This window comes from Thamnophis elegans, chromosome 14 (genome assembly GCF_009769535.1).
Source record: "Thamnophis elegans isolate rThaEle1 chromosome 14, rThaEle1.pri, whole genome shotgun sequence".
Classification (NCBI taxonomy): domain Eukaryota; kingdom Metazoa; phylum Chordata; class Lepidosauria; order Squamata; family Colubridae; genus Thamnophis; species Thamnophis elegans.
Window position 1 is genome coordinate 21,666,040 of NC_045554.1, and position 15,860 is coordinate 21,681,899.

General features: G+C 50.0%; 1 protein-coding gene across 1 annotated transcript in view; it reads left to right on the forward strand.

Annotated features, from left to right (window-relative positions):
• The first annotated feature begins 2,967 nt into the window (after nucleotides 1–2,967).
• ZNF598 (zinc finger protein 598) overlaps nucleotides 2,968–15,860 on the forward strand; it is a 30,024-nt gene continuing 17,131 nt past the window's right edge. The window contains exon 1 of the mRNA XM_032230184.1: nucleotides 2,968–5,470. Coding sequence (XP_032086075.1) covers nucleotides 5,282–5,470 — 189 coding nt within the window. The 5' untranslated portion in view covers nucleotides 2,968–5,281. The remainder of the gene's footprint in view (nucleotides 5,471–15,860) is intronic.

A 15,860-nucleotide genomic window follows, 5' to 3' on the forward strand; every position in this document is an offset into this window, starting at 1 on the left:
AGCAGGAGGAAGGGTTGCGTGTCAAAAGGACTGGCATTCGCACACACCTAAACACACCGAGGGCCCCTCCTTCAAAAGAGAGTTCCGGCTTATAGGGGAATCGCTGAAGGATCCTGACCTTGCCCAGGCAGGTCAGGATCCTTCAGGCATGCAGAAGGCCAAGGCAGGTGTTTTCACGCAGGACTCCGCCTCCTACACATTCACCCACCTGGTACTTTGCAGAGGTGCCAGGATGAAGAATGTCCCATTTTCCTACTCTGCTTCAGAAGAGAAGCAAAAGATGCCACTATTTTGCCAGTGAAGATATTGTAACAGTTCTTGCTAAAGGCTTCTGATAAACAAACCATTTCTTTCCAACAGTTGCATTTAATCAGAGTGCCATCACCCTTACCCTACTAAATTCATTTTCAGGCTACTCTCTATTATCTCAACTGAAGCTTCAACAGATTGGATTCCAGTTCTTGACAAACTGCACCTCAGCCTTCCTGGACATTCAGCACTGAAGACTTCCCCTTGCAGTTCTCTTGCTATATTCTTCATAAATTCTTAATGAAGATTCAGTTTACTTCTTGTAGTTGTCAGAACATCTAAAGCAGGGGTGTCTGATCTTGGTGACTTTTAAGACTGAGGATAAGAAGCATGGCTGGGTGGGGAATTCTGGGGCTTGAAGTCCACAAGTCTTAAAAGTCGCCGGGGTTAGACACTCCTGATCTAAAGTCCTTTTCTTATAGGGAAGGTGATTTAGGAGACAGCTAAACCATTTCAGATGTATCTCCAAGTTGAAAAATGCTCTGTTTTGCAAGGTCTTTTTGCCTTCCCTGGCCTGCCTCACGGGAGGCACTGAGCAAATGGATGACTTGTCTCCATCCAATCTGTTTGGCAATAGAATTGCTCAGCCAACCTTGCAATGAGATAAAGAACTCTGAAGCACTGCTTTATTGGATTCGAAGAATGGGGGAAATTCGCCTCCCCAATCACTGCAAATTGGCACAAGGTTGATGTTCTGGAGGAAATCAGGGAAGCTTCTAGTTGGATCCATAGTAGGATGAGCATTGCCTGAGCACAGAAAAGGGAGCGAGCACAGTGCTTCATTAGCAATGGTGTATTTCCAACCGCCCAAACTGCAGGATGCATCACTTCACTTCTTGCGTTGTTTCACAGACAAGTGACACTTAAGATGGGCCATTCCTGTCTGCCGCTGTTTGCTCGTTTCCTGCTAATTGCCTTCCCAAATTGGACTGGTGCTCTTGTGACATGAAAAACAACTACCAAAGTATTGTTCATCCAGATAGAGATGGAGGGTGAGAGCAGTAATTACAACCCTGGCATTCTTTATGGGGGAATTAGAATTAACACCATGCCGTCATCATTCATAACTTCTCCACCCTCCAACTTGTCTTTTTCATTCCAGTTGCCTTTCCCTGAAGACTGCTGAGTGTTGTCTTCTCGCCAGTTGAACATCTATATCCACAGACATCTTTACCACTGAAACAGGCAGGATTTCAGGTTTTGCATTTATCTGAATTGCTAAAACCAAACCGCTGAGTCTTCTGCAGGGTGAAGAGAGTTTCCATTTTGTATTCCTGTCCTCTGTCTTCCTTGTAGCTGCCCCAAGGGCTTCTCTACCATGACTGGGTGGGCTTTAAATCAAAGGAGGATCTTGAAGACCAGATTCTGGTGAAGCAACTCTTGAGGCTGCTTGGATTCATTGGCAACCAGTAATGGAAAGAATAAGAAAAAAGAATAGAGAATTAAATGCACGCAAGCATTATGCAGATAGGTTCCCTGTTATCTAGATACTGCTCAATTATGTAGGATCAGTTTTGAACTGGGAAAAGATGGGTGAAAGAAGAAAACTCCTGAAGTTGATTCCACTTTGCACTTTGCACTTTGCACCTCTCTTGGCCTCCTTCTGAAATTCCAGGAAGAGATGCAAACAGTTGAGTTCTACTCTGCATTTGGGTTGACCTGTGACTTACTAACATGGCTGAGCCATGGAGACGAGCCAGAGAAGGTCTTGATGAGAATTTCTCAAAATCTTGGGCTGAAGACTCGGGCTGAACTTTCACGTCTTGCTAGAATTCAGGACTCTTCTTGCCAGAATCAAACTCCCCGGCATTCATCTTCATGTTCTTAAGCAGCAAAAAGCATGGACAAAGAGCCACGCTTAAACACTTTGGTTGCAACCGTGGCTGGGCCCAGCCTGTGGCTTTGCCCCAAACATCCTTTTTCACTCCACAACCACCTTAATATAAAGGACCTCAACAATTGAATTCACCGCCCAAATGCCATCCCAATCCCCGCCCCCCCGCTGGTGGGGCTCAGTAACTCTTTCAAGCACAGCCCAATCAGATTCTTCATCTCATCCATTCACCTTCTCCATTGTGTTCCTGTCCTTCTGCTGTTTTCAATTTTGCATAGTCCCCCCCCCCCGTCCTCATCTGTTTCTATCACACTCCCAGATAAGTGAGTTTCTGCTTGCTCTTGGTCAATTCCGGTGCTCTTTTGGTCCAGGGTGGCTTGATGGATCTTTGGGGATGAGAGGAAGTAGAATATGCCTTACAGCTTCTAGCTACTAAAATAAATGACCTAAGCAATACTCCTGTGCCCATCAGAATTTATAAGGGGAGCTTCACCCCAATGCTCCTGCACGCTCCACACCATCAGTTTGCCCTGAGAAAAACATGACTGCAACCAGCTAAAATAAACTAGAATTAAACTTTTTACAACTGACTGAAAAGAATGCTGGAATTTAACATGAACATTTTAGACTTGTAGTGGAATCTCCATCTAGAGCAGGGGCTTACAACTTGGCAACTTTAAGACTTGTGGATTTCATCTGCCAAAATTCCTTAGCCAGTTGAAGTTCACAGGTTTGGAGATGCCAGATCTAGATCGGAGGGAGGCATGAAGAGTAGCCTTACTGTTGCAGAAAATAACAGGGCTTAGACGTCTCAGGATCAAGGAGAAGTTTATTTGGCAGCCAGGTTCAGAAAAGCTAGTCAAAGGGAAGCATGTAACTTCTGAACAACCCTTCTAATGGAAGCACGCATTCTTATACTTTGTCAAAAGGAACAGAACATGGAAATACTTAACCCATTTCTGATTGGTTACTGTCCTGCTTCCCCTTTTGTCTGGGCCGCAGGTAATTCGAGCATGGAGCTCTAGTCTCATAATGGCTACATGGCTTTGTAAGAACTTTAGCTGAACCCTGCAGATAGGCATTCACACTTCCTGTTCTTTTGCAAACTCCGTCTTTTACTTTATAATAACAAGAAGAAAGGGTCCCTGAGAGGCTATCCAGCCTGACCCCGTATGTTCACTCTTAATGTCCAAATCTGCAGGCCTCCTCTAGAATCCTTGAAACCTTTTCTTGCAGTTCCCAAGGGAATAGTCAATCTGGTGAAATTCTTGCAACAGAGGTGACTAACAATAAATTTACTATTGAGACTCTTCACAAGGGCTTCTGGTTGCTTTTGCCTGAAGGGTGAATTCATGACAGTTTCATGTGAATTAGAGATCTTGTGCAATTATTGGTGTTGGCAGGAGGTGGCAGCACTTTGACATCAATTCCTGTGGTGGCATCCTAAGAGGGGTGCAAGTCCTTTGTTGTGGCTTATTTGGCTTGGGACTTAAAATGTTATGTATCCCCAGCCTGGTTAGCCAAACTTATTTTATGACCACAGTTAAGCAAATTGGGACCATCTTTCTTTTCCTTGCCACTTTGCAAAAATACGTTCAGATGTAAAGCCCGTTTAAGATTAGGGATGCTTACTCCCCAATAAAATAACTAAGTGTCCTTTTAGGCAGTTTAATTAATCCGCTTATTTCCCGGCCTTTATTTTTGCCACTCGCAGCAAGTTCATTTGCATGTTGGTTGCTAGTTATTGGTTCACAGGGATGTTGGGTGTCAGTTGAGGGCTGTGGATGGCAAGGACTTGAATACATGAATATGTAGCCATGCGTAGTTGGCAGCTGATGCTTCGGCTTCTGACTGGATCAGATTACCAGTCATAAGAAGAAAAGCCCTCATCCAGGCAAGGAGAAAGGCTCCGGGACCTGGTTAGACTGGCAGCCCCGATACCTCTCTACCCGAGGAAATGCCCTTCCTGCTTCAAAGTGGTCGAGACAGGCTCTCCTCCCCAGGGCCCAAGAGCCCCCAGCTCAGTCCAGCCCAGTTGTCTCCTTCCGATCGGTCTTGGTGCCACTGGCTCTCCTGGGACCCCAGCAGCACCTGAGCCAGATGGAGCCAGCTCTCACCTCTTAGGAAAAGGAAGAAATGGACCCATGCATAGACCCTGAGCATAACAAGAACACTGGACTCAAACAATACTGTCCATCAGTGCCAGTCCATACATGAAATGCCAGAATAGCAGGCTCAATAAATACACGAATGTCCCATTAGTTACTCCAGCCTGTCTGCAACCTCCCTCCTGAAGAGGGCGCCAAACGCCGCGCTGGATTGCTGGTGGGACCTCCGGGACGGAGCAGGCATCGAGAGAGGGGCAGGCGGCGCTAGAGCAACTTCGAGCAAAGAATGGGCGGAAAGAAGGGAAGCCAGTGGAGGAGGGAGACAAATCCATATAAATAGTAGATAGCTGCTTGGATATCAAACTTCCGGGTACACCTACCGGGAACAGTTCAGAGAAACTGCATTTCCTGACGTGTTGAAAGCGCTCCAAATTGAGGACGGCAGCAAATCCCAATTTTAAAGGAAGGTTTAATTAAGTTTTCCTGCACGTTGCAGAGTAAATTATCCTTGTGGTCCCTTCCAGCACCACCACCATGTTCTCACCCCAGATGCACCTGGTGGGTCCCCAATAACTAAGCAGGGTCAGGTTAAGTATTTCCCTGGAAGGGACGGTACGAGGAAATCCCGGGGCAGGTCCCAGAATATTTAGAATGATTTAAGGCCTGAGGAATGCAACGTCTTCTTTCCGCCGTGAGGTGCCTGGCGGGAGGCCTTGGGCAGAGCAACCAGGAATTGCTGCCTTATTGACACTCCCGGCAAATCCCGAGACTTTCCCATTGAGCCTTTTTGGCAGGGCGCTCGAGAGAGAGAAAAAAAATCAGTGAGGAGGCCGGAAGTGACTCGGCCGCGCCCTTCTTTCGGGGCGTGGATGTTTGGTCCTGCCGCCCCGCGCGGGGGCGGCGCTCTAGGCTTCCATCTTTGTGCGGGCTAGGGGCGGTTGCTAGGCGGCGCGCGGGGCCTAGTAGGCCGCAGGAGCGGCGGGGCGGCGTGGCCGTCCGGCAGCCGCGTCGAGTTGGGCCGTGCGGCGTCATGGCGGCTTCGCCTCCGTCGGAGTCGCGTAGCGCGGAGGGCCCGGGAAGCTGCGTCCTGTGCTGCGGCGAGCTGGAGGTGGTGGCCTTGGGCCGCTGCGAGCACCCCATCTGCTACCGGTGCTCCGTGCGGATGCGAGCGCTCTGCGGGGTCCGCTACTGCGCCGTCTGCCGAGAGGAGCTGGCCCAGGTGAGCGGCGCCCGACGGGGAGGGGCGGCGGAGGGCGAGACCGGCAACCGCCAGGCCGACCACGGCTCGCAGGGCCTCGGCAGGGGAGCGCAGGGCGCCGGGGCCGTCACCCGGGGCCAGGAGCTGGCTGGGGCGGAGAGCCTCCTCCTCTGGGCGCAGGTTACCCGGCGGGCGGGCGGCGGGGCGCCTCGGGGCTGGCGGTGGTTTGGATGAGCTTCGGCGAGCCGAGCGGCGCCCCCGGGCGAAAGGGCCTCCTCGGCTGGCCCTGATTGCCACCCTGGGGTTGGCCTTGAGGCGGAGGCTGCTGCCGTGGCAGGGCCGCCCTGCCTGGGCACTCGGGGCGGGGGCGGTAGACTTCGGCCCCTGGAAAGGAGGCAGCAAAGCCGGGCCGGCGGTTTAGGAGGGACATCGGCCGGGGCTCCGCCTCCAGCAGGATCCCCGCGCTGCCGCCCAGGGTAAGCCTTCCCCCCCTAAAGCAAGCCTGGCGCCTCTTTCTCTGGCCTCCCCAACGTTAATGACGGCCCAGTTTCTGCCCGGAGAACTTGGGGTGTTGGCTGCCACTGGGCTTCTGGGTGTCCCCTGGCCAGACCCAGCTAAATGAGACGGGTGTCTGCTGCCCTGCCGTTGCCCTTGGACCTTGTCCTGCTTGTCTCGAAAGTAAGACTTCCACAGCCGTTCAATGGTGGATCTGCTCAAGACCAGCTGGGAGTTGTGCCTTAATTCGTCTTTTGAAATGCTAAAAGAACTTCGTGATCAGATGATGAGAAACCTGTGGATATGATTTCCTTTGATTTCAGCCCAGGGCTTGAATAGCCAGTGACTCTCTGATTAACCAGGTAGGTAAAGGTGGCATTTTGATAGCCTGTTAGGTGGCTGGAAAGGTCTGGTCAGCCGTTCAGATCCAAGTGGAGAAAGGTTTTAAAGGGTGTCCCTGGATTCAGCCCCGGGACTGGGGCTCTTCAATGTTTCCATTAATTGCTGCCCAATTTTCATCAGTTGAAGAGTGAGGAGAAGCTTGTTAAACGAGTAGATGATACAAAGCTGAGTGGGATAGCCATAGACAACAGAAACACAGCTCGAAAGGATAAGTTAGAGATGTGGGTTGAAAACACCAGTGAACATTAATGGACAAATATAAATACTTCATTTACAAAGACAAAATCAAAGACACGTAGCATAGGAAATATTTAATCTATCTGATCAATGTTGTAATTGTTTTAGCTAATATTATGACATTTGCTTCTCTAAATAAATAAAGAATAATTTGTATTCTTTTCCTGTACTCTTATCTTTTCTAAAGCAGCCTTTTTGCTTAGATGTGATAAATTACAGTCCTTGCTAGGCAAGCTGGGAATTGCCATCTAGCCCATTTAAATGGGACTGAAGTGGAGGGAGGAGGCCGTGTTAATTGCCCTGGCTGTTATTCCAGTCCAACTTTCTCTAATCATCTCATCCTTGTCACCCTCCTACTCACAAAATTAAACTTTCCCTTATGAGAATTGGACTTCAAAAGATTTCTGTTAGTGCTCATCGGAATTTTAACATCTGAGACCTACAAATTACGGTTGTCAGATTATGCAAGGAATTTTTTTAATAGTCTTCTCTACTTAATTCTATAATTGCTGAATGTTTCGAATATTGACATGGGATTTGGCACACACCACGTCAGGTGTGCTGCTCTGCTGGCCTTGGGACCCTCGCCCTGGCCCTGAGTGAGTGTCAACAGTTGACTCTGTTTAATTAGGGCTGCTGGAATTCAACAGGATGACACTGTTTTGTGTCATACTGAGGGGTCAGTTTCCCGACTTGATCCCTCTCTAAGCAACTGAATCTTTTCTTCTGCACTAAAAGCCCCTATACAGCCTCTCCTTGTTCAGTGGCTACGTCCTTTACCACCATTCACAAATACAATGGTATTTAGCAAAGAACTATGAACATGAATGGAATAAACGGCAGTGGGCTTCTAGCTAGAGATAGCTATAGCAGTAGCACTTATATACTGCTTCACAGTGCTTTACAGCTCTAAGCAGTTTACAGAGTCAGCATATTGCCCCCAACAATTTTGGGGTCCTCATTTTACCGACTTTGGAAGGACAGAAGGCTGAATCAACCTTGAGGCTGGTGAGATTTAAACTGCCAAATTGCAGGCAGCTGGCAGGTAGCAGAAATAGCCTGCAGTACTGCACTCTAACCACTGTGCCACCAAGGCTCATAATAAGTTAAGGCTCAGACCCATCCTTGCCCACTGTAACTGGCAGAGAGTCTTCAGAGACTTTCTCCCTGTTTGTTTCTCCTCCCTGCTACTAGGGAGTGCTGGGGTTAGGCTTGAGATCTCTTAGATAGCAGTCTTAGGTTCTGCTGCTGAACTGCTGCATCTTTAAGGAAGAGAAAAAATGAGGGAGCATCGTGTGCAGCCTCTGGACCGCTCATGCTGGTGGGTTGAAGGATGAGTTCCTTTCAGTCTTTCTGTGTCTCTTTAGGTGGAGAGGGTCTGTTTTGTGTGGGCTCCATCATTTCTGACCTGAGAAGTACTGTATGCAAAAGACGCTCAGTCATTATGAATGGTGGGTGCCCTTGGCTTGTGGTCACCATTTTTCTAGAAAAAGTTTTCTCCCCTCTGTAGCTTCTTTTGCTCCTGATTATTTTCCTCCTGTCATCTTCTATGACTGTTTAACTGTTTATTAAATTTATGGGCCGCCCAATACCGAAGGACTCCAGGCGGCTTTCAGAAACAGAAGTTAAGAGAAATTAAAAACAGATAAAACACGACAAATTTAAAAAGATACAACATGCACCCAATCTAAGCAGGGCTGGACCTCAATCCAGAGGTCAACAGCCCCAGGCCTGCCGGAATAGCCAGTCTTAATAGCTTTTCGGAAGGCCATGAGAGTGGGTAGGGTCCGGATCTCTGGGGGTAGCTCATTCCATAGGGCCGGAGCAGCAACAGAGGAGGCCCTACTCCGAGGCGTCGCCAGCCGGCATTGTCCAGCTGATGGCACCTGGAGAAGGCCCATCCTGTGCGATCTTATCGGTCTTAGGGAGGTGTGCGGTAGAAGACTGTCTCGAAGATATCCGGGTCCTAAACCATGTAGGGCTTTAAAGGTGATAACCAGCACCTTGAATCGTGCTCGGAGACCAATAGGAAGCCAGTGCAGCTTGCGGAGGATAGGCGTAATGTGGGTGTACCTAGGTACACCCAGTATCGCTTGCGCGGCTGCATTCTGGACTAATTGTAGTCTCCGAACACTTTTCAGGGGCAGCCCCATGTAGAGCGCATTATAGTAATCCAGTCTTGTGGTGACGAGGGCATGAGTGACTGTTTGCAGTGCCTCCCGGTCCAAATAGGGCCGCAACTGGTGCACCAGGCGAACCTGGGCAAAGGCCCACCTGGTCACAGCCGACAGATGATGTTCCAACGTCAGCTGCGGATCCAGGAGGACCCCCAAGTTGCGGACCCTCTCTGAGGGGAGCAAATTTTCTCCTCCCAGGTTTAGAGACGGACTAGCTGGGCTGTCCTTAGGAGGCAAAATCCACAGCCACTCAGTCTTGTCAGGATTGAGTGCAAGCTTGTTCACTCCCATCCAGACCCTAACAGCTTCTAGGCACTGGCACATCACTTCTACCGCTACGCTGAGTTGGCACGGGGCGGACAAATACAGCTGTGTATTGTCCGCATACTGGTGGTATTTAATCCCGTGCCGGCAAATGATCTCACCCAGTGGCTTCATGTAGATATTAAATAGGAGGGGGGACAGGACCGACCCCTGCGGCACCCCATAATTAAGGGGCCTGGGAATCGACTCCTGCCCTCCAACCACCACCAACTGCGACCTGTTGGAGAGGTAGGAGGAGAATCACCGTAAAACGGTGCCTCCCACTCCCACCTCTTCCAGCCGTCGCAGAAGGATACCATGGTCGATGGTATCAAAGGCCACTGAGAGGTCAAGGAGCACAAGGATAGAGGAATGTCCTCTATCCCTGGCCCGTCAGAGATCATCGGTCAGTGCGACCAAAGCGGTTTCGATGCTGTAACCAGGCCTGAAACCAGACTGAAAAGGGGCTAGATAATCTACTTCATCCAAGGTCTGTCGGAGTTGGAGGGCCACTACCTTCTCAACAACCTTCCCTAAAAAAGGGAGGTTGGAGACTGGACGATAGTTTTTTATGACTTGTTCTGTCAGGGGTTTTCCCCTTGTGTCTGGTTAAATGGTGCATCTCATTTATTCCTGGAAGAGTGTGTCAGAGGCATCTCCTTTTACATCATGTTTTAATTGTGGGAAATGGAACCTTACCAAGCATGTGCAAGCTCGTGAACGGCCGGGAGCTCCTGCTCCGGCATGGGACAGATGAAAGATCGGAAAAGCATTGCGTTCCTATCGGCGACCCCCCGCAGAAAAAGGGGTGAGTGGTGGGGTATGATCTGGAGGACCGGGTGGGGCGGTCAACTGGGGGTTTGCTCTCTCGGGCTGGTCGCCTGCCTGTGTGGTTTTTGGCGGTCTTGCTACTTTGGCGGTGAAAATGGCGGCGCCCGGCAGCTTCTAATGATGCCGGCGCCTTTGGTCTGCCTCTTGATTTAAAAACCCAGGAGAAAACTTGGAGGAAATTCGGGGGACCTTTTGGGACAGTGCTACGCTATTTGCCAACGAGGGGTAGCTGGCCCAGGTGATGCCAAACGGAATTAAGCGGCTGGCTTTGCTGCCGCCACCACGGCTCTCCCCGCCCCCCCCTTCTCATTGTATCCTGGCTTGCGGTAGCCCGGGCGGCCTTTTCTTCAGTTTTTCGTGACTGGGAGAGCCCTGGAAGCTTCTGGAACCTGCAGGACGGTATTGCCTTGTTGCCTGTCTTCACGGGGTGGGGTGGCTGCTTCATGTGGTGCCTGACGGAGGTGGACAGCTGTTGGTTTACCATCACCATGACCCCTCCGGGCGCCCCCTCCCACTTCCCCCCCCCACCCCATTCGATCGGACGCCTTCACGCTGTGGCCTTTCCTTGCCCTTTGGTAGCTTCCTGTTTTATTACTCTTACCACCTGGCCCTCCCGGCTTACGACCATTGGAGTGTTTATGAACTTTGGACTGCCTACGAACTTTGGACCTTGGTTTTCAGACTCCTGGATTTCCGGACATATAATCCTGTTTTCTCCATTACGACCATTACTATCTATTATTACTCTAGAGACACCATCTCAACCACCCAGTCCTCTGCCTCCCTCTACTATACTATCTGGGAGAGAAGAGAAGACGAACTATTTCATCTGCATCCCCTTGTCATCGATCTGATCCTTGTGTCCTTACTTCACGAGCCAGAAACCTTACTTGCACAATTTTAACATCCATCTTAATATTTGCGCGCACACCCCCTTTTTCTTTGTATGTGGAATGTATGTGTATGCCTGTGAATGAATGAACCCACCTTCTTTTAAACTAGTATAAATTACTTTATTATATTGTTGTACCTTTTAAATTGTAGTGGGGTATGTTTGTGGGGAATGCTTGGTTGACACGTATGAGGGGATTGAGAGTGCGGTCTGGAGCCCCCTCCACTGAGTGCAGTAGCAGAAGTGGATGGGAGCCCGGATCAGCCTCTCATCCCAGAATGCATGGCAGAAACGGCCTGCCGGGAAGAACGGAGGCTACGGGAGGGGAAGAGGGGTCTACGGGTACGGGGATGGGCCGGTGCATCCCTGCGTTACCACAGCCCTGCCTGTACTCCTTGAGTCAGTAGCCGAGCTGGCGGTTGAGTTCCCTGGGCTTATAGTGCTGGGGGACTTCAGTCTGCTGTTGCTCGGTCAACGCTCTGATGGAGCATGGGAGTTCATGGCTTCCATGACAGCCATGGACTTGACCCAGGTAATTCAGGGTCCGACTCATACAGTGGGTCACACGCTCGACCTTGTGTTTCTCTCGGAGCAGTGGAGACGTGATCTAGATTTAAAGGGCATTGAGATCTTGCTCTTGTCATGGTGAGATCACTTCCTATTGAGGCTTGACTTTTGAACCAATCCCCCACTGTAGGGACGGGGAACCGATTAGGTGGTTCTGCCCCAGGCGCCTGATGGACCCTATGGGATTTCAGATGGTGCTTGGTGAGATACCTGACTCCCTGGCCCACAGTCCGGCAGAGTCCCTGGTCGCTGCTTGGAATACAGCAGCGGCAGAGGCTCTAAACCGGATTGCGCCTCTACGGCCTCTCCATGGCAGTGGGTCCAGGAGGGCTCCTTGGTTTACTGAGGAACTCCGGGAGATGAAGCACCAAAAGAGACGCCTAGAGCGACGCTGGAGGGCTAGTAACTCCGAATCCGACCGAACACAATTAAGAGCCTTTATTAGGACTTATCTAGTGGCGATACGGGCAGCAAAATGTGCTCATTTTTCTGCTCTTATTGCATCCGCAGAATCTTGCCCAGCCGCTCTGTTTAGGATAGCACGCTCCCTCTTGAAAGAGTGGGATGCGGGCGAGCCCTTACAGGGTAGAGCTGAGGAGTTCAGTTTCTGTCGGATAAAATCGCTCGGATTCGGACGGACCTGGACTCCACTTGGACAGCACCAGCTGAGATGCTGGGGCAGGATCTTGATCCGATTTTATGGAGTGAGTTTCAACTTGTCGCCCCTGAGGAAGTGGACAAGGCCATGGGAGCGGTAAGTGCCTCCACTTGTTTACTGGACCCGTGTCCCTCCTGGCTGGTCTCGACCAGCAGGGAGGTGACACATGGCTGGATCCAGAGGATTGTTAACACCTCTCTCCGGGAGGGATCCTTCCCACACCCCCTAAAGGATGCGGCGGTGAGATCCCTCCTTAAGAAACTTTCCCTGGATCCAGCCATCTTAAACAACTACCGTCCAGTCTCCAACCTGCTGTTTGTAGGGAAGGTTGTTGAGAAAGTGTTGGCCTTTCAACTCCGACGGACCTTGGATGAAGCAGATTATCTGGATCCCTTTCAGTCGGGGTTCAGGCCTGGTTACGGCACTGAAACTGCTTTGGTCGCGCTGATCGATGATCTCTGGCGGGCCAGGGATAGAGGACTTTCCTCTATCCTAGTGCTTCTTGACCTCTCAGCGGCCTTCGATACCATCGACCATAGTATCCTTCTGCAGCGGTTACGGGAGGTGGGAGTGGGAGGCACTGTTTTACGATGGTTCTCCTCCTACCTCTCGGACAGGTCGCAGTTGATGTTGGTTGGAGACAGAGATCGACCCCTAGGCCCCTCATTTATGGGGTGCCGCAGGGTTCGGTCCTGTCCCCCCTCCTATTTAATATCTACATGAAGCCGCTGGGTGAGATCATACGCCAACACGGGATCAAATATCATCAATATGCGGACAATACTCACTTGTATCTGTCCGCCCCGTCCCAACTCCGCAAAGCAGTGGAAGTGATGTGCCAGTGCCTGGAGGCTGTCAGGGTCTGGATGGGAGCGAAGAAGCTTGCACTCAACCCAGATAAGACCGAGTGGCTATTGATGCTGCCTCCCAAGGACAGTCCAGACATTCCACCTCTTAGCCTGGGGGATGAAATTATACACCCCTCAGAGAGGGCCTGCAATTTGGGTGTCCTCCTGGACCCGCACCTGACGTTAGAACACCATCTGTCAACTGTGACCAGGGGGCTTTTGCCCAGGTTCGCCTGGTGCACCAGTTGCGGCCCTATCTGGACCTGGAGGCACTTCGAATGGTCACTCACTCCCTCGTCACCTCAAGACTGGATTACTGTAACGCGCTCTACATGGGGCTGCCCCTGAAAAGTGTTCGAAGACTGCAGTTGGTCCAGAATGCAGCTGCGCGAGCGATATTGGGTGTACCTAGATACACCCATGTTACACCCATCCTCCGCGAGCTGCACTGGCTCCCTATTGGTCTCCGAACGTGCTTCAAGGTGCTAGTCATTACTTTTAAAGCCCTACATGGTTTAGGACCTGGCTACCTGAGAGACCGCCTCCTGCCACACATCTCCCAACGACCAACTAGATCTCACAGGTTGGGCCTCCTCCAGGTACCATCGACCGGACAATGCCGACTGGCAACTCCCCGGGGGAGAGCCTTCTCTGTAGCTGCGCCGGCCCTGTGGAACGATCTACCCGTAGGGATCCGGACCCTTACCACTCTCCCGGCCTTCTGTAAAGCCACCAAGACCTGGCTGTTCCGGCAGGCCTGGGGCTGTTGATCAATGTCCAGCCCCACCTACACTGAATGGATGATGTGCAATTTTAATAATGTACCTTTATTTTTAAATTTTTAAATGTTTTTTATCTGTCTGTAAGCCGCCCAGAGTCCCTAGGGAGTGGGCGGCATACAAATTTTATTAAATTGGAAATTGGAAGCTCCTCATCTCTAAAGGAGGTGGGGTGAACAACAAGTGGATCTCTGTAACTTTCTTTTAGGCTCCCATGAAGTCGATGAAGTGATATTTCGGTTGTCTCTTCAGAATAGTGAAAGCCCTCTCCCCCTCTTCAACATATTACAATACAATAGCAGACTTGGAAGGGACCTTGGAGGTCTTCTAGTCCAACCCCCTGCAGGAAGCCCTATACCGTTCCAGACAAATGGCTATCCAACATCTTCTTAAAGACTTCCAGTGTTGGGGCATTCACAACTTCTGGAGGCAACTTCTGTTCCACTGATTAATTGTTCTAACTGTCAGGAAATTTCTCCTCAGTTCTAAGTTGCTTTTCTCCTTGATTAGTTTCCACCCATTGCTTCTTGTTCTACCCTCAGGTGCCTTGGATAATAGTTTGACTCCCTCTTCTTTGTGGCAACTCCTGAGATATTGGAACATTGCTATCATGTCTCCCCTAGTCCTTCTTTTTATTAAACTAGACATACCCAGTTCCTGCAACCGTTCTTCATATGTTTTAGTCTCCAGTCCCCTAATCATCTTTGTTGCTCTTCTCTGCACTCTTTCTAGAGTCTCCGCATCTTTTCTACATCGTGGTGACCAAAACTGAATGCAGTATTCCAAGTGTGGCCTTACCAAGGCCTTATAAAGTGGTATTAACACTTCACATGATCTTGATTCTATCCCTCTGTTTATGCAGCCTAGAACTGTGTTGGCTTTTTTTGGCAGCTGCTGCACAATGCTGGCTCATATTTAAATGGTTGTCCACTGGGACTCCAAGATCCCTCTCACAGTTACTACTATTGAGCAAGATACCACCTATACTGTACCTGTGCATTTCGCTTTTGTTGCCTAAATGTAGAACCTTACTTTTTTCACCATTGAATTTCATTTTATTAGATAGTGCCCAATGTTCAAGTTTGTCAAGATCCTTCTGTATCTTAGGCTTGTCTTCTGGAGTGGTGGCTGCCAGCTTGGTGTCATCTGCAAGTTTGATGAGTTCCCCATTTATTCCCTCATCCAAGTCATTGATGAAGATGTTGAAGAGTACTGGGCCTAAAACAGAGCCTTGGGGTACTCCACTGCATACTTCCCTCCATGTAGATAAAAGAGCCAAGGTGGCGCAGTGGTTAAATGCAGCACTGCAGGCTACTGCTAGATCAGCAGGTCAGCGGTTCAAATCTCACCGGCTCAGGGTTGACTCAGCCTTCCATCCTTCCGAGGTGGGTAAAATGAGGACCCAGATTGTTGGGGGCAATATGCTGACTCTCTGTAAACCGCTTAGAGAGGCCTGAAAGGCCTATGAAGCGGTATATAAGTCTACTGCTATTGCTATTGCTAGATGCAGTTCCATTGAGGACTACACGTTGAGTGCGGTTGTTATATGATTTTTGTTGTTGCTAACCTGAGGTGTATGAGTCTTCATTGAGTTAGTGTGATTCTCTCCCTTGGATAATTCCTCTGACTCTTCCTTGGAGGGAGGATGAGCTCATTCCTGGCACATCAAGAACTGGGTTAATTAATGACTCTGTAACTGCCAGTTGAAAGAGATTTGTGGGACACTTCACAGGAGGATTCGGCTGGGGACAGCTTGCAGGTCAGTGAAGAGGAGGAGGAAGTGGAGCTGCCTTCCATGGTGGATCCGAGAGCATACAGGGCAGAGAAAAGACAAGGGCAACAGAGATTTGCCAGATTACTCCAGTGCAGCCCTGCCCATCTTGATGGGCTACATCGGAAAGCTATTTATCGCGGTGGGCAGAGGGAGGCATTGCTGGGAACAACATGTTGGGTTTATCGCGCTGTGTGTTTATTCCTGCCTGACTTAGTGCCTTGGAGATTGAACTTCTCTTGCCAACTGAGCTCTTGTGGATGTCCTTTTGGTTTTGCCTGGTGGATTTAAGTTTGTTTGGTGGACTTGTTGGAGCAACTGTCTATTGTTTTATGGACTACCTGCCATTGCCTTGTGGACTCATCTTGGCCTGCTTGTGGCTGGATTTATTCAGGACAGTTCTGAGGCCGAGGTGAAGGGAACTGCTGGGGGACATTCATGAATTCTCTAA